This window comes from Neomonachus schauinslandi, chromosome 5, assembly GCF_002201575.2.
Source record: "Neomonachus schauinslandi chromosome 5, ASM220157v2, whole genome shotgun sequence".
NCBI lineage: Eukaryota > Metazoa > Chordata > Mammalia > Carnivora > Phocidae > Neomonachus > Neomonachus schauinslandi.
The window spans coordinates 14,098,684-14,121,898 of record NC_058407.1 but is presented as its reverse complement, the minus strand read 5'-3'; the positions used below and the strand labels follow the sequence as shown (position 1 = coordinate 14,121,898).

At 45.0% G+C, this 23,215-nt stretch overlaps 1 protein-coding gene across 5 annotated transcripts in view; it reads right to left on the bottom strand.

Moving 5' to 3' along the window:
• The window catches only part of LARGE1 (LARGE xylosyl- and glucuronyltransferase 1), a 376,695-nt gene that overhangs the window by 67,042 nt on the left and 286,438 nt on the right, over positions 1-23,215 (bottom strand). For all 5 annotated transcript variants that reach the window (XM_021687613.1, XM_044915822.1, XM_044915825.1 and 2 more), the window contains 2 exons: positions 9,662-9,774; positions 7,725-7,850 (listed from right to left, as the gene is read on the bottom strand). In XM_021687613.1, coding sequence (XP_021543288.1) covers positions 7,725-7,850; positions 9,662-9,774 — 239 coding nt within the window. The remainder of the gene's footprint in view (positions 1-7,724; positions 7,851-9,661; positions 9,775-23,215) is intronic.

Below are 23,215 nucleotides of genomic sequence, written 5' to 3'. Positions count from 1 at the left end.
GAGCGGGAATATCACTAATTATGAATTATTGGCAATAAGGATACGAGGCTTACTCCAGGTCTCCCAGCCCGGTACAAACTGCTTGACCCATCACCCCTTCTAATCTTTACATCTCCTTAACGTGCTGATTACTTCTCACGCCAGGACACTGGTGAAGGGAAATGAAGGAACCCAATGACAGCCCCCCAGCCTGGCCCTCAGTGGGTGCTCTGCTGGGTCTGCTGGGTGCGTGAGCGACTCCGAGGCACAAGCCACTGAGGGACAGTCCCAAGCGCCAGGCTACTTGAACAGAGGCCGGCCGCCTCAGATTTAACCCCGGGACCCTCAAGTGTACTAGCCGTAGTGCTGCCCAGAGACAAGAAAGCACTTGGAGCCCTTGGGACTTGAGTCTTGGGATGGAATTAAACAGGCACTGGCCTCAAGGAAAGAGAGGTCTGGTTGGGAGGGGGTGATTGTAGATTTTAGATCTTCTCCCCCAAAGCAACTGTTTTTGCTTCCTGATCCATCCTAATCCTCCCAAATGAACCTTACTATTCATCATTTTTACTACCCTCTCTCTGGTTTCCCCAGCCTCATTTTTCACAGTAGTCTGCTTGGCTACGGCATGCTCGATATGCTAATGCAAGGCGGCCCCTCATCTTCCTCAAAAGATGTGAAAACTGATACCTCTCTAAGTATTATAAAATGTTTTAAAACTTGACTTATGTGTGACTCCTCTTATGCAAATGGTACAGATTGCCTCTAGGAACATATATCATTTCTCCATATGGATGGCACGTTTTTCTCTTCTTTAGGATTTTTCTTTTAAGCATACTCAGCTCCCAATTTATGAATGGGTGGCAGTCAAAAATCCAGCCTCTTAGTCTGTTGCTTAAAATTCAAATGTTCTTTCAAGGAGACAATGTTAAGCGTCTCCAAAAGCCATTTAATACAAAGAGGGCTCACATCCTATAGAAGCATTACCTCATGTAAAATGTTTTCCTGGGAAAATATATTAAGGTGGGAACTCAGCCTTGTGTCAGAGGAAAGAGCTCTGGAGATAGGGTCAGGCTGATGTGAGTTCAAACCTCAGCTCTGTCCTGTTTTGTTGTGTGATTCTGGGTAAGCAAGTTAGTGACTTAATCCATAAGATCCTTAGTTTTCAGATGTATAGAACAGATTCATATTCACCCCGTGAGACTTCTGTAAGGATTGAATGATACCACGCTTGGCACGCACGCCATTTCCACCCAATCCACCTGATAACGCCATGTCATCCTTTGAGGTCCCGGCCACAGCTTGCTTCCTGTCAATCCCTGAAAGGGATCAGTGCATTCTGGGCAGATGTTTTTGGAGCACTGGCGTGGTCCTTGCTGCCTGCCACCCGGTTCACTGTTCCTAACTTGCTCCTTCCCATTCTCCAGGGGCATATACAAGGAAGGAGGGGTGGTTTCAACAGGACTGGGGAGAGGGGCGGCAAGAGTGTTTGGGGGCTGAGGAATGATGTCAGGCAGAAGGTGAGGAAGGAAGAGACTTGATATCAAGACTGAGCTTGGGCCTCCTACAGGATCTCTCAAGACAGACTGCATCACACCCTCCTCACACAGGGGCGTCTGGCTCTCTTAGGCCCCTTTACTGCCTTTCATCGCAACACTCAGCAGGCTGTCTGGGAATTCTCTGCTTAATGGTTGCTTCTCACTAGACTGTGACCTTCCTGAGGGCAGGGACCATGGCTTAGCCCCCGGGGCTCTATGAGCTCATACAGACCCAAGGACTAGACCCTCTGCTTGCCACTTCCTGACCATCACCCACTGTTTCCGGCCAGGGCTTCCTTCTCTAAAAGCCTACTGGAGACTCAAGGACTAGAACACCGTTTCCTAGCTTCTCTCCCATTCTCCCTTCTCCAAGCCGGCACACAGCCCTTTGCTTGTCTCCGAAGAGTTTGTGCTCTTGGTGAAAGAATAAAAAGATGCTCCTTTGGGTCCTTCTCTTTTTATTTAAGATTCAGCCAGCGAAGGTTGAGTCATCAAGCGTTAGGACTGAAAGATAAAAAATGAAGATCTTTGAAACACAAAGACTGAGGTAAAGTCAAGTATGTTTCTATGGAGCACTCAAGGGGCCTGGTGGAGAACAGAGCCAAAAATCATGGCCTCCATTTTATCAAGAATGTAACTGAGACTGGGAGAAGGTAAGTGGTTTACACAAGTCCTTCAGCTGGTAAGAGCTAGAACTGTCATTAGAATTTACGGGATTGCTTGGCTCCAAAAGCCTATATGCTTCTTTCCCCTCCTTAATGAAATCATTTCCCCCCTCAGTTGTTCTCTTAACCAATCTCTACTTAGCATAAAGTTCTCTGCTGACACCCAAGACAGGCTGGATGCCCAAGGCTAGTAAGCAGGTCTCTGGTAGGATGTGGGAGGATGTCTGCTCCTACAGATTGAGATTTATGCTCACCAAGAGTGAGTTGTGTGTTACCAAATGTGTTTCTATGCTGCTGTAATTGGAAATGTAATCAAATATTCTTTGAATTAGGTGAATGCAAAAAGAGAGTTGCTATTTTCATAGAAGGCAAGCCAAAGCTTTGGAACAACTCAGTAAAAAGAAGTCCCTTAAAAAAATGGCTCTCAGATAAGGTATGGGTGAGAGACTATCAAGGAATGGGGAAATGGAAAATACAGGACTGTCCTCTATCTGCTTTGTAAAAATCCTTAAATTCTTGCTCACCCTTCAAGGAAAGGAATTGGGAGAACCACAGAAGATGGATAAGGAGAGGTGTCTATGCAGGATAATACAGAACAATCAGCAGAAAAAATAAAACAAAAAACAAAAAACAAAAAAGCTGGCCTTGGTTGAGCAGACAAACAAATCAAGGTTAACCTATTTTTAGGATTCTTGGCTGAACAGACACTTTCAATCAGCTGACCCAGCGCAGGGGCCTTGTGTGACCCACAGGTGGGCTTCTTAGCTTGGCTACCCTGTGGAGCATGAGTGTGAGCTGATGGAGAGCAGGGTTCAGAGTATATCTGCATTCTTCCCAGGAAGGAAGAGAGGAACCAGCAAATAGGAGGTCTTCCATAACTGTTGAATACGATGGAGGACATAAAAGATGGGAGGAGGAAGAAGAAAGAATGATAAGAAAGAGAATGAGGAACATGCACTTTTACCTGGAATGTGAGGCCCAGGGTGGCCTGGAGGGACCTACAGATACGCTGTGTTACTAAACCAGGCCCTCGGGCTCCATGGCAATGTCCAGACCCCAATATGACCCGAAGGGTGGAACTTGGGCCTGCCAGTCTCTCTCCTTCCACCCTGAACCCTTTCCCCACTTTTATACATTGGACATATTTCAGGGTTCTGTCTAAGATTTTGTTAGATAAGATATTAGTGGGTAAAATGACTTCCAGATTCCTTTTCAGGTTTATCTAGAAAGATAGGCGTTCACTTGATTTGACTCTGTCTTCCTGGTTTTGCTATTTGAAAGTCCTCTACTTAAACACAGAATGGGCTGCCAAAAAGAGTTCACAAGTTATTCTGTTTGATAGGTTCAAAGTGACAATAATTAAGCAATCACTGAGCAATGTCAAAGTGACGTAGCCACCTGCCACATCAGCATCTCAGCTCTATGTGACCGGTGACTTTGTCCGTTTTGTTTCCCATTGCATCCACAGGGCCCGCAACAGTGCCTGGCATATAGGAACCACTCAGTAAATGCACGAACGCACTGATATGTCTGTGATGGGCGATGTCATACTTTCACTTGGACAGTTAGCTAGCTTTGTTGGTGTTTATAAACTGTCTAAGTTGAAAGTTCACAGATGAAATCTCCTCTATTTTATGGTGCCTTGCCTTTTCACATATCATATATCTGTATCGTTTCACTAGTTTTGACATGTATCATTTTTATTTTCATTCAGTTCTAAGTAGGTCTCAGTTTCAATTATGATTTCTGTTTGGAATCATGAGTAATTTAGAAGTATGCTCTCAATTTTAATCAAATATATTATTTTAAGATTTTATTTATTTGACACACACACACACACACACACAGAGTGCACAAGCAGGGGGCAGTGGGAGAGGGAGAAGCAGGCTCCCCACCAAGCAGGGAGCCCGACGCGAGACTCGATCCCAGGACCCTGGGATCATGCCCTGAGCTGAAGGTAGACACTTAACCAACTGAGCCACCCAGGCGCCCCTTAATCAAATATATTTTTTAAAAGTCTTATTACTGCTTATTTAATTATACTGTGTTCAGAGATATATATTATATATATATATATATATATATATATAATTCTTTGAAACATACTGAGATTTACTTTATGGTCCAGAACATGGCTACTTATGATAAATGTCTCATGTGAGCTTGAGAAGAATGTATATTCTCTGTTAGGTACAAGGTTCTTTAATTGCCCAATAAATCAGGATTTTTAACTGTGTAGCTCAAATCTTCCATATTTTTAATCCACTTTCTTATGGATACCTTTTAATAGTTCTGGAAAATTCCCATTCACTATAAAGATGCTTCACTTCCAATTTTCTCTATTATCTCCTTCTGACAGTCTAATTAGACACATCCCAATATCTTAACTTCTCTCAGTTTTTCTCGTTTTCCTTGTGTGCTGGGTTTTGGATAATTTCTTCAGCTATCTCTTCTAATTCTCTCTTTAGCTGGGTCTAATTTACTGCTTAATGTATTCATTTAATTTATAATTTCAACAATTATATTTTTCACTTCAAAAAGTACTGTTTGATCTAAACAGGTCTATTTGCCTTTGAGAATCTCTTGTTCCTCCATCCTTTTAATTCTCTTTTATTTCTTACACATAATAAAAAATATTCATGTTTTATATCTGATGAGTCTAATACCTGAAGTCTTTGCGATTTAATTCTACAGTTTCTGCCCTTTCTCATGGTGGCTTATTTCCCCATGTATTTAGGGATTACCAAATGAGAACTCATTTTTCTTGAAACTTCACCTAAAGAATTCATTGAAGTCTTTCTTGTTTTTGAGTATTCTTCTAGATTAGATTTCTGTTTATTTCTGCCAGGTGCCTGGCACATTTTCATGTTTTTTCTATTTCTGTCCCACACATATAAATTTCAGCCCCCCAAATAATATGAGCACAAGCTTGAAATGAGAAATTCTCAGGGGCAACAATGTCTCTCTTATTTTACCTAAAGCCAAGGATAAAACATATAACAATGTTTTATTAACATCTCTATCATGTTCTCCTATGGATATTTTTAAACTTGTTATTCACTGAGGATATCGCTTTTCCTGGATCCTGACTTTTGGCAAGCATCTTTTGTCTTTCTTGGGGTTGGGACCCAAATTCCCACTCATAGTCTCTTAATAGAATGGTTATACACATGGTTTGCATGACTTGGATTTAGACCTAATGTTCCAGTGTCACTAAAAACAGCATTCCTTTGTTTGAATTATATAGTAAATTATATAGTTTTTTAGTAAATTATTTTTAGGCCAGGCCTCTAGCTCCTAAGGATCAGCAAATAGCCAGCAAATGTCAGATCCAGTTGCTTTTTCTTATCCTTCTAGATCCATACTTTATCATCGTTTCTGGTCTCTGCTTACTTCATTTACTTTATGGACTGATCGACTATGCTTTCAAATCCTTGAAAAAATTTTTTATCCAGTACTTTTTGGTGTTCTATACAGGGTTGATTTTATTTTCCGCACCTTTAAACTTGTAGTTCATGACAGTCTTGGAAATATTCCTGAGTATATCATATATTTTCCTCATGTCTAAGAAATACACGACATGGCGAAGGAGCTGCATAAAAGTTGATTGAAAGAATGAATTATGGAGGTACTTCTGTTTTAAACACTTTCTAATATTTTGTAATGCAGTAAAACAAAACAAAACAAAAAAAAGTTCGTTCTTTTTGACTATGTGATTTCACTCCTGGGAAGCTGTGAATTTTAGACTGTTCATTACAACACAGTTTATATTTGTGAAAATTTGACAACAACTAAAGTAACAAGAATGGCTCGGTAACGGAAGAGTACAAAATTCTATGTGTGTTATGACTATAAATAAGAGGCAACACACATATGTGGACATGGCCAGAAGCTACTTGGAAAAGATGGATTTATTCGGAAAGCAAGGTTTGGGTTCCTTTTTCCTTTTAAAACTTTCAAATGATTGTTATTGCATGGGCTTGTGGGCAATGGCTATACATTTTAAATGACATCAACTCCCTATGGTTGCACGTGTCTACTTCCTGTGTGATATAGCCAGAGAGGGAAACACACTTGCTGTCAGACAGGCCTGGGTTCAAGTCCTTCTTCTGTCACTTTCCAGCTGAGGTCAGTTCCTCACTTCTCCCATTGTAGGTAGGAAATTCTGACACACCCTTTAATTCTGGGCTCAGCCAACAGGATATTAGCAGCAAGGACTCAAGCTTTCCTTGCAAGCACTAAAAATTCTTCTCCCACCTCTGCTTTGCCATGAGAACGAGCCGGACTGGCCTGCTCATGGGACACGAGAAACACCGGAGGAGGGCCAAGATGTCCTAGCCACCAGCCATCGGATCCAAAGCTGACCACAGACACTTGGTCAAGCCAGTGAAAATCAGATGGCCGGCCGGCCCACCTGCAGACTCCTCAGCTAAATAAATGGTTGTTGATTTAAGCCACTGTTAGAATAGCTTGTTCTGCAACATTAACTATGGCAGCAGATAACTTGTTCATGCTGTCTTCTTCACTGTGGGGGGTGGGGCCCAAAGGCTCCCCATCCAGGCCATCAAATGTGGGGTCTCCCGATCAGAGGGGGGGTGGGGCGGCAGCTAGGGACGCAGGCAGTGAAAGGACTCACCCGAGGCGGAACAAAGGAGATAGTTTACTGAATACACGGCAAGGGAGTGGCGGGCAGGACACAGAACAGAGGCTGTGCTGTCTGCCAGGAGGCAGTGGTGGGGGCTCTAGTTAAGGGGGAAGGTGAGGAGGTACGGGGAGTTCTGGAATTTTCCTTCTTTGGTACCTGTGTCCGGGTGTCAGGAACCCATTGGTCAGCTAGGGCTTACAGATATTTTGAGGTGGGTCACCTAATGGGCCTGCTTGTATTCAGCCAGGGGGGTCACTGTGGGCCCTTCTACCTTCTTTGGGTTTCCATGGTTCAAGCTGGTTGCTTCCGGGCCCTACCACTATGTCTGGTACCTAGAGACCGATGACGAAGGCTTTTCTGTCACTGTCACTGCTGCATGAGGCGGAATGAGACGTCTGGTGCCTCCCCACACTCTCCACCATGGCCACCATGGCACCTGGCAGGCGTGTTCACATTCCTTCCCTCACCTGGATCTCTCCTCTGGCTGCGAACAACTTGAACATAGGAAGGAAGTTATTCTATCTATGACACCTGGCACAGGGTAGTCCCTCAATAAATGTTTTTGTTTGAATTAAATGACTGGATTTGGGGAGCTGATATGAACCAAAACAGCCGGCAGCAGGTGGCAAGAAGAATCACCAGGCAAGCTGGTTCTTAGGCAGGGAGGGAGGCCTTATGTTTTCCAGAAAGCAAACAAGAGGGGGAAAAAAAACAAAGGAGAAAAGCACATTCTTTCTGCTCTTCTACAACCTTATCTCTCTCACCACACTGCACACGAAGCTCAGAACCATTCATCCCCCTGAAGAGCCCTCCCTAGCCGGCCCCCTGTGCCACGGCGGGACATGCCTCTCCCCCTCCGCGGGGCTGCCCCACACCCACCGCAGCCTGGCCTTCCTCTACCTTCAGATCAGACACGTCCCTGTAGCATTGCTCAGAGCGGGTGTGGTCCGACAGCTGCACATTCCAGAAGCAGGGGAGCTGATACACGAGGAAGGGGTTCTGTTTGATGACGGCATTGAAAATATCCTGGGAGAGAAAAGCCAGACACGGTCAAAACAGCTGGGTTTCACCTATGATGCCAACTCTCGAGGCACAGAGCTCTTCCTGGGCAAGGGCCTCCCTCGAGCCCCCTGCTTGCAACACAGGCTGGCTTGCACTGCGGGGCATTCCCATCTCCAGAACCAAGCAGTTGTGTTTGGACAGAGATGGGAGAACGTCCCACGCTGACTTGACGCTCATGGGCTCTACTGGTCCCCAGAAGGCACCATCAGGGAAGCGGATGTGGGAGCAGACAGGGAGTGTCTTTCCCACCTGAGCTGGCAGATGTTAAATGAAGTCACTTTTCTGCCTCTCTTCCCACCTCATCGAGGCGTCATCCATCCCAAGCCTCCAGGAGAGGAAACTGCATGATGACAAGTGGCTCCACTCATTCAGGGGCTGAGACAAATTACAGCGCTGTTTCAGCAGCGCTTCCTGGGGCTTTTGGCGGACTCGATGATGGATGCGCCTTGTTTTCCTGCAGGCCACGGTGCCCACTCGGCCATGCGCACTCCCCACCTCCAAATCCGACTGTGACTTTTCTAGGGAGGCTTCCCTTCTTTCGGGCTTTTCTCCAAGCTTTTGCTGCACCAGGCCATACTTATTAACTAGCTGCTGACAGGTGGTGCCAGGAGGTGAATTATGTGCCTTCACAGGAGGAGATGCCCGGATAAAGTATCCTCCTTGGACACAGACATGCAATTGCTAGCTTTTGGGGACACACTTGAGTCATTGTGACCTGACTTAAAAAATGATGATGGAGGACAATTTTCCCTTCAGGTTTAAAACAGCTACCTGGGTAATTTTTAACTCATTCATTATACCAGATCTCATGTTTGAAAAAAGGAAATTAGTTTCTGGCTGCTTGGGAAATACTGAATAATAACCATGCTTAAAAAAAAATAGCAAAGTAACCCTATAGAGTTTCTTGCTTCCTCTGTATTAGAAAACTTGGCAAAAACACAATGAATCAGACCACTGAACTTGGAGCAAAAACATATGGGAGTGGGCTTGCTTTTTGGGTGAACAGGAAAGGAGAAAAATGCAGAGGACCCAGAGAAGTCTTGTCTCCATTTCAACACGGCCAGCTATACCACAGGGAGCTCAAAGTCTAAAAGTGTGACCCTGGTAGAGCCAAGGTCAAAGGCTCGGGCACCTGCACTTCCCAGCAAAAAATGAGACATGGGATTTTGATGAATTTATGTTAATGGTTTGGTGGAGTGCATAGACTTTTTCAGATTGCCTGGATTAGAAGCCGGTTATTCCAGCCAGGCGGTTTGTCCCTTCCATTTAAATGCATTTCCCTTGAGGATAAGGTCATGGCACAGGTTCTCAAGAAAAGGTGCTGCTGTAAAAGTGAGAAAAGCAAACTGAAATCCTGTCTGGGAAATAGGCTGTGGTTTTCTGGGGTCACAAGGAGCAGGACCTACGCACCCCATACCCAGATGGAGACAGCGACCTCCCCTTAGCACATCGGATTGTCATTTACTTATCGGTCTGCTTCAATAAACTATGAGCTCTCTGAGGCCAAGGACTGCATCTTTCATTCATCTCTGCAATCCTAGTTCTGAACATCGTCCCTGGCACACAGTGTGTGCAGTGAAAGGCTGCTGAACGCACAGATGAATTCACAACCAAGTTCCACCGTTGTCTCAGACAGGCAAGCCTAAGGCAGATCGATCCCAGAGCACAGTCACACAGTCAGTGGAAAAATCATCCAGACCCATATACTTCCAGGCTTCTTTGAGAAACAGTGCAAGGGTACTCAGGAATAACTACCGTCTAGCCTGGCTACTCACCTGGTCAGCTAAGGAGGTGGAAAGCATGCCCATCAGCTCCCTCTCTGCAGTCAGCCTCCACATCTGCTCCCATTTCATCTTCCGTAGTTTATCCAGAAGCAGCAGGATCACTCCTGGGTAACAGCAGAGGAGGGAGGAGGGAAAAGCAACAGTGAGACGCAGAGCCAGGCACACACCTGTCCATGGTTTGGAGACAAACACACATGGGTTCCATCCCAGGCTCTGCCAGGGACACATTCTCTCTGAAACGTCCTCATTGTATGGAGAATGTTACAACAGCTTCAAAGGCTGTTGCAAACACTACACGAGATGGGCAAAACAGCCTAGCACTTTCTGGAGATAGGATGGTGGGGATGGTCATGCAACCACGTGAACGTACTTAATGCTTCCGAACTGTACACTTAAAGATGGTTAAAAGGTTACCCCAAAGATACAAATGTAGGGATCTGAAGGGGTACGTGCACCCCGATGTTTATAGCAGCAATGTCCACAATAGCCAAACTGTGGAAAGAGCCAAGATGTCCTTTGACAGATAAATGGATAAAGAGGATGTGGTGTATATATACAATGGAATATTATGCAGCCATCAAAAGGAATGAGATCTTGCCATTTCCAACGACGTGGATAGAACTGGAGGGTGTTATGCTGAGCGAAATAAGTCAATCAGAGAAAGACATGTATCATATGACCTCACTGATATGAGGAATTCTTAATCTCAGGAAACAAACTGAGGGTTGCTGGAGTGGGGGTGGGGTGGGAGGGATGCGGTGGCTGGGAGATAGACACTGGGGAGGGTATGTGCTATGGTGAGTGCTGTGAATTGTGCAAGACTGTTGAATCACAGATCTGTACCTCTGAAACAAATAACGCAATATATGTTAAGAAAAAAAGAAAAGAAGAAGATAGCAGGAGGGGAAGAATGAAGGGGGGGAATCGGAGGGGGAGACGAATCATGAGAGACGATGGACTCTGAAAAACAGACTGAGGGTTCTACAGGGGAGGGGGGGTGGGAGGATGGGTTAGCCTGGTGATGGGTATTGGGGAGGGCACATTCTGCATGGAGCACTGGGTGTTATGCACAAACAATGAATCATGGAACACTACATCAAAAACTAATGATGTAATGTATGGTGATTAACATAACAATAAAAAAATTTTTTAAAAAAGATGGTTAAAAAGGTACATTTACGCCATGCATATTTTACCACACTCATTTTAAAAAGAGCCTAATATTGCACCTGATATGTACTACATTCCCTATAAGCATTAGGTTCTTCCCTATGTTTTTTTTTTCCCCCCAGAAATATGACAACCAACCAGGTTTAGCTGATGGAAGGTGTTTGCACAATCTGTGCCGTTTATCTTTATAGATAAAAAGCAGCTCCCCTGCAATTTTATTCTAGGTAAGTCTGGCCAATTGGCTTTGCATTTATTGACAAGAAGTAGGAGCTTGTTGCAGTGTCCCTGATTTCCAAGGTCTTCTCTGGTCTCCACAGCCAACACGGATGTAAACTACAGTGAAGGCAGTGCTGACGCTGGTCTTGAAGATGAGCTCCATTTTTGTTTTGTTTTGTTAGTTTTCATGGGGAGGGACCTGGGTCCATGGGGGACTGTGTAGCGAGAGAAACTGTCACTGTACACCCTTCTGTTATTTTTTTAAAATGTAAAAAAAAAAAAAAAAAAACCCAAAATTTATTACTCAGGCAAAAATTAACTAGTGAAAGTCTAAAAAGAAAAGCAGATTTTGGCTTTGCTGGATGACTCAGAAGCATGTCCACTCCCAGGTCAGTTGGAGCATGCAGAGAATGCCCAGAGCAGGGAACATGAGCAGCCAAGAGAATTTCCCTGCAGGCCACTGCAGTTAATTTGGGGGATGGAATTGTAGCACCCATGGGCCCCCAAATAAATCCTGCTCAGGATGCTTAGTGGAGAAAGTGGAGAAAACTCCAGGAAGCTGACGAATGATCTTAGTTGATACCTAGTACATACGTCGCTAACATTTTTGGAAAGAACCCGATTCCCCAAATCACACATAAATGTCAACTCTGAGACTTTTTTAAACCCGATTCCAGTGGCACATATTTGGAGTAAAAATAAAGTCACCGTCTCATCCAAGGTGTTTGGTCTGGTAAAGCTGAAATAAAAAAATATACATGGTAATGGTAAGCATGGGGTAAAATACATAGATCTGAACTCATAAGTCAATCGTAAGTCAAAAGGTCAAATTACCTCTTTTGCATACCTCCTTTGTGGTGTGCTAGGTTTTGCACACGTCTTTTCACTTAACGCTCACAAGATCATTACAGGCTAGATGTCGTCATCCTTATTTTACAGGTGGGGAAACTGAGGGGCTAAGTCAGACACTTGAACAATTCACAGTAGTATCAGAGAGGCTATAGCAGATTCGAACTCAGATCTGCCTGGCTCCAAAGCCAGTGCATCTTCATCTACACCACACAGACCAGAGCCCCAGCACTGGAGCCCTGTGACTCAGGCCAAGACTTTTTCCTTTTGTGACTTTTGGTTTCTGTATGTGTAAAATGAGAAAAATGGTACTTGCCCTGTGCAACTCAGAAAGTGGTTATGCCCCCTAGTGGTAGGCTAGCGAAGGTTTGACCACAAGCTCTCCAAGGGAAAAAACTGAGACTTGATTGGTAGCACTTGCTGATTCCCATGGTGGAAATACTCCCAACATGGCTGATTTCAAGCTACCAATGTGATGTCACCGGACACCCAGTTGGGAAGAAATGCGCACAATCGACAGCCCCCAACCCCCACCCCCGAGTCAGTGCAAATTGCTCTAGCACACCACTGAAAGTGTTCATGGAAGCAGTTTTAGAAATAGTGAAATTCACCATAAGCATAGTACTTGCTTCTTTTGGGGAGAAAGAAAAGAAAAATCTACAAAGTTGCAAACCAAGAGAAAACAGTGACGGATTCAAAAAATTGATTCCAGTCACACATGTAAAAGAATGTCCTTAAATCTTACTGCAGAAACTAAATCTAATTAGGTTGGAGAGATGCTCTCATATACAGAGAAAATGGGGAGGGGTGGAAGCCATAAACAGTGATGGAAGATATTAATGCACATTTTGACGTCTCTAGAGGTATCGCTAGATCTATCAGTCTCAGGGGACTGAACTGAGAATTGATGCTTTTAAATGGTGTTAAGACTTGGCAAGTCCTCTGTGGCCGATGGGATCCCACCCTGTGTGCCAGACTTGTTGAAATAGAGGCGGGTGTCTAGAACAGAAGCCTAAATGCAGAAATGTGGGGTTATTCTCCTGGTTCCCCAGCCTTTTCCGTTGTTTGATGTTAATTTTTAAAAGCATGAACTCTTTCAAACCAACAGAAAAGTCTTGAAACTAAAATGACAAATACCCACCACCCCAGTTTCATAAATGCGAGTAATGTATTGCCACATTTGCTGTGAGTAATACAACATGATGGATAAATCAAAAGCTCCTTCATCTTACTCGGGCTCTCCCTTTCCCAAGGGTAACCACTACCCCGAGGGGGCTGGGTTTCACTTCCATGCATGCGTTCATAGTTTTATTCTCTATGCATGTATTAATCAACAATCTATGGGGCTTTGTCTCAGAGTGCCTACCTTCCATTCTCACTTCCCCTTTCACCCAATGATATGTCTTTTAAGACTTAAAAGCATGTGAAAATTTCAATATCTAGTCTATTCTTTGCCATCACTTCACTCATTGTATAAACAGACCACACGTTATTTATGTATTTCCCGAATGAATGACATTTTGGCTGCTTCCTATGTTTCTCCTATTATAAGCAATGCTGCAATACACATCTTAATCCTGATTTGTTGGGCACACGTCTGAGAGCTTAGCTGGGGTGGTCCAGCCTCCAAAGCTGTACAAGGATTACTGTGTTGAGGGTGCCGCTTGCCCCGAAACATCTCGAACTTCTCCATCTTCCTCCTCTCTTACATTCAGACCATCATGGGTCCTATGGATTCTACATGTAAATCGGCTTTTGCACCTCTTCCTTTCCTGACTCATTCAGTAGTTATTTATTGGGCATCTATGTGGTGCAAACAACTGAAATAGACTTGTGCGTGTTATTTGTCTCTACCTTTCCCAATTTCATGGGTTTCATTCAAAATATTAATTCAACATATATTAACTGGATGGAGAACATTCAGTCTTGGCCAGGCCCATCTGTGGAAGACACGCAAACCATCATAATTCAAGTGGACACTAAGGATGTGCCCTGCTTATTAAGGGAATGCAGGAGGGAGGCCTCAGTCAGCCAGGATCCAGGGTGAGGATCAGGCCAGGCAGACAAGGCGGGGACGTCTGTAGAGACATAGACAAAGGCAGAGCGGCAGGACGGGGCATGCAGGAACTGGGGTGTGTGATGGTCGGGTGGCTTAAATAGAGTGCTTTGGGGCAAATGTCAGGAGGTGACCCCAAGCAAGTGAGCAGGGAATGTGTCAGGAAGGGCTTGTACCTGTGCAAAAGAGATGCTTTCCAAGCATTTTTGTGTCATTTCTTACACAGAAAATGATATCCTTCTAACTTGCTTGTGGCTGGAAGGGCTGATTCAGGGGTCTGGCTGCCCCAGGCCCCATTCACAGCTGAAGGGATCACTATTTTGGCACATCTGTCACCCACGTGTGCCACACTGGATGGAAAGTCCTGCTCAGGGCACCTGGGAGCTGGTGAAGGATTTGAGCAAGGAGTGACCATAACTGAATCTGTTTCGGAAAAGCCAACCTAAAACGTTGCTCTATCAGGTCACTTCACAGGCTCAGAGGCCTTGCGTATCTTAGGTAGTCTAAAGAACAAGCTGTAATTCCTTAGCTGGGCACACCAAGCCCATCTTGCCACGATTTACCGTTTTTCCTTCCAACAGACTATTCCTTCCAGCAAAACTGGCACGATGGCACTTTGCCACTTAACTACCTCTTTCTTTGCAAACTTGACAAGCCCACATGCAGTTTTAGAATCCCAGAATGTTTACTAAATGTACTACTGTCCATTCCCTGATTCAATCAGAATCCAAAACAAAACAAAACAAATTCATGTTAACAAAGCTTATGAACTCCACTGTCAGCTTCTGTATTCAAGAGCTTCCATGTTTATCCTCTTCTGACTCCACAACATCCTTAGAAAGGAGACAGGCTGGTCATTATTAACACTTTTGGACAGATGTGGGAAGTGAGGTGCTAAGAAGTAAGGTGACTGTCCAATGTCATGGTTATTGCTTCTCACAGCCCCATCTGGGAAAGGGTCTTCATCCTATAATGTTAGAACTAATGAAGACTGCATCATCCTCCCTGTGAGTAGAATCTATGGGATATATGTCTCAGTGCCTTTTTTTTTTTTTTTAAGATTTTAAGTGATCTATACACCCAGCGTGGGGCTCGAACTTACAACCCCAAGACCAAGATTCACATGCTCTACTGACTGAGCCAGTCAGGCGCCCCATCTCGAAGTTTTGAAGGACTGCCTCATGTGTAAACATGAATGCCAAACGTGTACTTGGCCAATGCAGGCCAGCATGAGCTCATGGGAATCAGGGCTCCCAGGACCTACCACCTGGCCAGATGCGAGCTTCTCCTGACGTGTCAAACGAACCAATGGGGCCCCTGTCTGGTCTCTAATCATGGGGCCTGCATTCAGAAGTTATTTCTTCTATAATTCATTTACAGGTGTGTTTTGAGCACCTCCTATTATTCACTGGGATAGCTGGTGACTTAGCTGCTCTTAGGGAGCAAGGCCTAATGGGGAAGGGAGATGGGTAACCAAGAAAATGCAAACACTGTGACAGATACGAGATGAGGTAAGAAGCATGGCAGCCAGTACCGGGAAACAGACTGTGATGTGAGTGTGGAGGGAAGCATTAGGGAAAAGCTTCCTGAAATAAATGGTGTCCAACCTGAAAGCTAAAGGATGCAGAGGGTCACCTACGTGAAGGTCAGGCCAGACAGGCGCGTCCCTTCAGGGCTGTGAATGCCTATCAGGCAGCAAATATTTTCCACCACGTTTGAACAGCAGACCTTAAAAGGTAATGACCCATTTCCCCCTCTTCGCCCAAAAGATGAAAATTAAAAAGTGGCCACATAAAATTGTCTAGCATGGGTGAAAACATTTGTCTTTGCTCATAAATCTGTAATTAACCACAGGTTATTCGTACAATAAATATCCCCATATCCTCACACTGAGGCTGCAGAATGGATTCTGGGAACACAGGTATTTCTGTAACTATCACGGAAGAGGAAGCTGTATGTGGAAACCCCAAGTTTTTCCAAGTGGACTTGAAAACAGAAGCTCTGGGTTTGAGTCCTGACATTATCTCTTACCATCAATATCTCTTGAGAAAGGTCACCGGGATTCTGAGCCCCAGTTCCCTCTCTGTAATTTGGGGACAATCCTACATTAACTCCAACATGGTTATGTGGACTTTATTTTTATTTTTTTTTAAAGATTTAATTTATTTATATGACAGAGAGAGAGCAAGAGAGCACTAGCAGGGGGAGCAGCAGAGGGAGAAGCAGGATCCCCGCTGAGCAGGGAGCCCAATGCGGGACTTGATCCCAGGACCCTGAAACCATGACCTGAGCCAAAGGCAGACGCCCAACTGACTGAGCCACCCAGGCACCCCAACTACGAGGACTTTAAAAAAAAAGTGTATCTTTAAAAGTATCTGGTATATGCCATCATCTATTCTTTCCTACCTCAAAGTAAAAATCCCACAATATTAAGAAGTATCTAGAACTACGGTATGCACAGTGCTCAATATGGCTGAACTGAGAAATAATAATTGATAATATATATGCATACCCAGTAATTCACTTGGCAGCCTGAATTCACACGTCTTTCTAAAAATCTTTAAAATCCCCTTGTGTGTGGAATGCCCCGGACACTTAAAAATTCTGAAGTATCTGCAAGCCCATATTCCTTCTTAGTCTTCTCTCAAATAGGCAGCTTATGGTGTCAAAACCAGCATGATTAGGAAGTCCCTCGGGGTTTCTTAACTGATATGACCCACAAGAAGAAAAAACATAAAAAAGGAAAGAAAATCTAGCACAAGCAAAATTATGTGCAACAAGGATGTTCCTAAGCAGCTAAGGAGTCTGCACACACTGTTAAATATAATCACACAGATACGCACAAATGAGAGAATCTGCCTGTTTCTTCAAAGGTTAGGAGTTTGCTCACAGATTGTACAAGAGCCAAAAGACAACATTTCTGAGAGAAACATAACTCTGTTTACTGACCTCCCTCCTATGGTGCTGGGGGGACACCTAATTAATGATTGTAAAGGCCTTTGAAAATAGGTAGTGGTACATAAAAGCTTATACATAACAGTTACAGAAACTATACATTTCCTCATTAAGGTGTCTAATTATCACTCACTCTGCTTGCGTTAATTCCCACTAGAATGAGTACAAATTATGTGCACGCATGCGATGTGGGAGCAAGCTTTTTAAGTGACTACGGGTTAAAATGATGCAAATAGGCTCCTTCTGAAATTGGACCCTTTCAAGCTCCAACAACACAGATTTGGCTTTGCAATGCTTGCCCTGAGTCAGACTCTGACACTAAGCTCTCCTGCTGCCAGGGGTTGCTGGTGCCAAAATAAGCTGGACTTTGGCCTTTGCCTGGCATTTGCTGCTGCATGATCCACCCATTTCCATCCTTGCTGCTGGGCGTCTGGGAGCCTGGGGTGAGCCCTTCACCCTGGATGTCAGCACTCTGCACATAGGCAGCATGCTTTCGATGTGACAGGGACTCCCAGTAGAGCTGGCTGGGAGGCATGGGGCTGGCAGGGCTTTCCCTCCAGCTGTTGTGCTATACGTCAATAAAAAATGGAAATAAATTACTAACAAATATAAAAAAAAAAAAAAGAAGAAGAAGATAGCAGGAGGGGAATAACGAAGGGGGGGAATCGGGGGGGGGGGATGAACCATGGGAGACGATGGACCCTGAAAAAGAAACTGAGGGTTCTAGAGGGGAGGGGGGTGGGTGGATGGGTTAGCTGGGTGACGGGTATTAAAGAGGGCACGTATTGCATGGAGCACTGGGTGCTGTGCACAAACAATGAATCATGGAACACTACATCAAAAACGAATGATGTAATGTATGGTGATTAACATAACATAATAATAAAAAAAATGTAAAAAAAAATCAAAGGCTTCTCCTGTGAACATCTGGTCCAGCGGGTAGGGCATTTCATCTGCAGATCAGAGGGCATTGTTTCTGTTTTCCAAATTGAATATGTAACAATGCCTCAGGAGCCAAGATGGCAGGGAGAGAAAGGTGGGTGTCTATGGAGAGAGGAGGGAGAAAAGAATGCTTTTGAAGATGAGCTAGATGCTGGCTCTTAAGAACGGGACCGCAAGAAAGAGAAGAGATGAAAGATGGCGACAGTGTTGGTAACAGACACATTTCTCAAGCAACTACTAGACAGAGGGGCTTTGCTTAAAGGCCCTCCAAGTCTCAGGACAAACCTGCAAGGTGGATGGGGTAATCCACCAGGCTCATGCATAACTAGTGAGGGACAAAAGCAGTCTCACTCTCCGATCTGTGGCCTTTCAACCATGCCACGCTGCCTCCTCGCAGGTCCTGGCAGACCTTAAAAGGTCATGACCCATTTCCCCCTTTTCTCCCAAAAAATGAAAATTAAAAAGTGGTCACATAAAATAGTCTAGCATGGGTGAAAACTGTGTGTATGCATGTGTCCTTGTATATGCTCATGACTAGATATGGCGAGACCTCATTGCATCAGTGGCCTCAAACCCAAATAAGTCAGGTAGCTCTTGGAAAAACGGAAGTACATGCTTGAAGGACTGTGTGAAGACCACAGGACATTACCGGTTTGCTTGTGTGAAACCTTATGGGGAGAACCAAGTGATACATGAGGCCAGGAAAGGGAGGGCTTCCGCACAGAGTGGGGCCCGATCGGGCCCACGAGGGCACGGGTGAGCGGCTGCAGCCAAGAGATGGCAATCAGCCCAGTGTTTCAGAGTTGACAGGTCATCTCTCATTCCCGTGGGGCGTGGAGACCCTCTTCCCTCTGTGTCTGTCTGAGCCGGCTCAGCAAGGTCCTCCGCACATCCTACCACCTCCTGCGGGCATTCCTTAGCATTATGCAAGCCTTCTGTTTTCGAGGAAGTCTACCACTGTTTCTTTCCGTACAACATGCTTCCATTCTTCCGTCAAGCTAAAGAGTATGGCTTGAATCCGCTTGGTCAATGCAGACCCCATGCTTCCTTAGTTCAGGAGGAGAAACGGAGCTACGTGCCTCCTTCAGATGAGATCAGAGCAGGTTTCAGATTAAACCTCTGTTCCTAAACTCGCAGTGACCACACGCACACTAAACCACAGTGTGTTACACACATGTGTGGGAAACAGGGTTAAGTCAGTAAATTAAGGTTTAGGACATGGTGGCTTTAAACAGTGCTGGCTGTATCAGTGTGCACAGTGAAATCTCGAAGGGGGCTACTGCATCCAACATTTCCCAGATTTATTTACCAGGACCTCTTCTCCCGTTTCCCCCAGGAACCTGTAGGATATTGCTTTTCCTTCAATTCTGAGTCTGCGCTAGCTCCTGTCTGCATTTTCTTGGCTCTCTACCTGCACGATAAGGGCCAACACATGAAGATACAAATCTGTTTCCCTAGTCCTTCAGCGTTTCCTGTGGTTTTGCTGGTTTGAACCAGAGAAACAAAGCCTGGAGTGGGCACTGCGCGTACTTCTATCCCAGTCGCCCTGGGGACCATGTGGGCTTTCATCCCGGAAACATTCACGAAAATGACCCTCGAAATCGCCACTTTCCTCTCTCCCACTTTGAAGCGCTAGGGCTCTCTTCTCATGTGTGACCCAACAGAAGGTGAGTTTATTAAAAACCACTTAATTTAAAATCCCCTGCTGATTTTACCTGGGACTCACTTTTGATCATATAAATTAAAAGCTTCTACTTTTTGTGTTTTAAATCTTTTCCTTTCCGAAAGCTCTTGAGCAGAGAGAGAGAGAGAAGAAACGGAAATCCTCCCACCTGAAGCCCTGAATTTGCTGGGATTTTTGAAAGTGAGCACGGATGGGGGACAAAGGGCCGCTCAGACCTTGTAAAAGGCTGGTGGTCCTTCACTCACTCACTCATCCCTTCAATTAGTATTTATCAAGCAACTTCCATGCCAGACATATAGAGATGGACAACACAAGTGGTCCCCACACGCCCGATTTGGGAGGTGCTGTGGGCTCTCAAACAGAGGGAGGTGTGTTCTGGGCAGGCAGGCTTGGCTCAAAAATGTATCTGTCCCTGGACAGAAGGTATTTGGCTGAGGCTGTGATATGGCTAAGAACGTGAAGGGTTTGGTGGCTGGTGAACATCTCTTAAGCAAGATTCACAGAGCATTTTTATTTTTGTGATTTTATAGGAAGCTTTTTTTTTTTTAAGATTTTATTTATTTATTTGAGAGAGAGAGAATGAGAGACAGGGAGCATGAGAAGGAGGAAGGTCAGAGGGAGAAGCAGACTCCCTGCTGAGCAGGGAGCCCGATGCGGGACTCGATCCCGGGACTCCAGGATCATGACCTGAGCCGAAGGCAGTCGCTTAACCAACTGAGCCACCCAGGCGCCCTTATAGGAAGCTTTTAATTGAAGTGTACTATACACTCTGAAAAGGGCAGAGATCCTAAGCGCACAGCTTGATGAATTTTCACCAAGTCAACTCACTGCTGTAACTAGAGCCTAGGCCAGGAAACAGAACATCACTGACAGACCACCATGCCCCTTACAACCACACACATAACCATTATCTTGCCATTATCCCAAATTCTGACATCCTGGTATAGTTTTATCAGCTTCTGAATTTTATATACCCTTTTGATGACTGGCCTTTTGGCTCAAAACAATGCCTGAGAAATGCAGTCACATTACTGCATGTAGGAGTTTGCCCCCCTAATGCTATCTAATAACCTATAATATGAATGAACTCATCCTTATTGTATATTACATTGACGATGGACATTGGGGTTTTTTCAGTTGTGAAAGTTCTAATCATCCTTGAGCATGTCTCTTGGCATCGTATGTATGAATTTCTGGGTCATGGGGAGTACATATGTTCAGCCCAAGCAGATCCTGCAAAGTGGTTCCTCCTATTTACACCCCCACTCCTACTGCGTGAGAGTTCTAACTGATCCACATTCCCACAAATAACTTCCACAGATAAGCGCCTGCCTCTTTGTGTTTTCGACCTTGTGGTAGATACTTAGTGGTATCACATTATGGATTGTAATTTCCATTTTTTAATGACTAATGAAGCTCAACACCTTTTCAGATGTTCACTGCCCACGCGGGTACCCTCTTTCAGGAACTTCCCGTTCAAATTTGTGTTCATTTTTTGTTGTTGTTCTTGTTGGATTGCTTGTCTTTTCCTTGCTGCTTTGCAGAAGTTCTTGATCTATTTCTTTGCCCACTTTGTTTTGGAGATAGACCTGACATGTAACATTGTGTAAGTCTGAGGGGTACAATGTGTTGGTTTGATACAGTTATATATCACAATAAAATTGCTACAGCAGTGTTAGCTAATTCCTCCTTCCTGTCACATAAAATTATGTCTTTTTTACTGCCCACTTTTATTTATTTTTTTAAAGAGTTACTTATTATTTGTTTTAGATAGAGAGCACAAGCGGGAGGGGCAGAGGGAGAGGGAGTGAGAATCTCAAGCTGACTCCACTGTGGAGCCCAACCTCACGACCCTGAGATCATGACCTGAGCCGAAACCAACAGTCAGATGCTTAACCAACTGCACCACGCAGGCGCCCCTCTCTGCCCACTTTCAAAGCAAAGGACTGTGGGTCCTGAAGCTGATTGCTTGTCCAGTTCTGCTCTGACAGACCCACTGCTCAAAGCTGGCTGGACTTCCCTGGGTGGGCAGTGCTCCCTCTCCACGTTGCTAGTTTTGTGGAATCAAAGAATATTAAGCTAGAATAAACCTCATAAGGTTATCAAATCCAAGCCCCCACCCCCATCCTTATCTTTCTGAGGAAACTGAGTCTCAGAAAGGCTAAGTGGCTGGCTCAGAGTGAACTGACTAGCACAAACTAAACAACACTTGAGGCTCCCCAGGACCCCCACCTTTCCCCTGGGCTTTCTCTTTGTCCCCTGCTCCCCACTTCTCTCTAACCAATCTCTTTAAACCCCTCCTAGTTTCCCTTGGTCCTTCTAGACTCCTGGGCCAAAATGACGGGGGATAATTCCTGGTCAAAAGCACAGACCCTAGGAGATGCTATAGGTAGGTCTCTTAATCAGAGAGCGCTTTGCAAATAACAAGCAGAGGAAAAACACTGTTATGGGTTAAACTGAGTCCCCCAAAAAAGGTATGTCCGAGTCCTACCCCCTTACTTGTGAATAGGACCTTGTTGGGAAATAGGGTCTCTGCAGATATATCAAGTTAAGATGAGCCACACTAAATAGGGATGCGCCCAGATAGTCCAATGATAAGAAGATGCCCTGATAAGAAGACACGGTAACAGTTCCAGAGGGAAGAGCATGTGAAGACCGGGCAGATACTGGAGTGACAGAGGCACAGCCAAGGACTGCCTGATGCTGACAGATCTGGAAGAGGCAGGGAGGGATGGTCCTCGAGAAACTCAGGAGGGAGCGTGGCCCCGCCAAGACCTTGGTTTGGATTTTGAGCGTTAGAACCATGAAAGAATAAACTGGAAGCCACGCAGTCTGTGGCACTTTGTTACAGCAGCCCGAGGAAACGGACACAGCGCCCAGATCCCAAATCCACTCGACTCCCGAGTGCCCTGAGCTGTTGTCTTAGGCCAAACCTATTACTGCCATTTTCCAGATAATCATTAAATTGTAGAAGGTAAGTGATTTTGCCCATTTTAGACAGCAAGATAAGAAAAACCCAAGGCAGAAACCATGCTTGCTGCTCTGTGGTTTTGGCTTTCCTGCCACGCAGAAAACCCACCAGGAGATGGAATGTCTTATCGGACCAGCTCTGAGTCAAGACAGCCTTTCATGGCCAGGCCACCAGACAGCGGGAGATGACAAATACTGAACAGAGACATTCTGACCATGCCCAGGCCACTTTCCTCACGGTGGTTATTAAAGACTCTCCAACCTAGCTCTGCCAGCAAGAAGGAAGTATTTTCTGGAGCTCCCTATGGGAAAGAATAGAGAGAGTTCAAGAGATGGGTCTTAAAATTACCTGTGAACTAAATGCAGCATATTACGATGCTTAGAAAAGCCAGAGGTAGATACAAGAGCCGAGGGCAGCATCACAGAGCCTGCCTGGGGGGTTCGGAGCCCTGTGACATTTCAGCAGGTACAGAAAAATAATTATTCTCTGAACAGAAGTCAGACCTGCTGACCAGCTCGTTCGCATGGAGATCTTATTTTTTTACCAATAATGAACGTGCCTCTCCCTACCAGTCTGACTCCCCACTGCACAAGAGGCTATCCCATTTGCTTACCAAGAAGGGCGAGACAATGTGGATGGCCGAGCAATTCTGACCGGCCGGATGCTGTGTGCTACAGCCCGGCTGAATGCCGAGCTAACGGG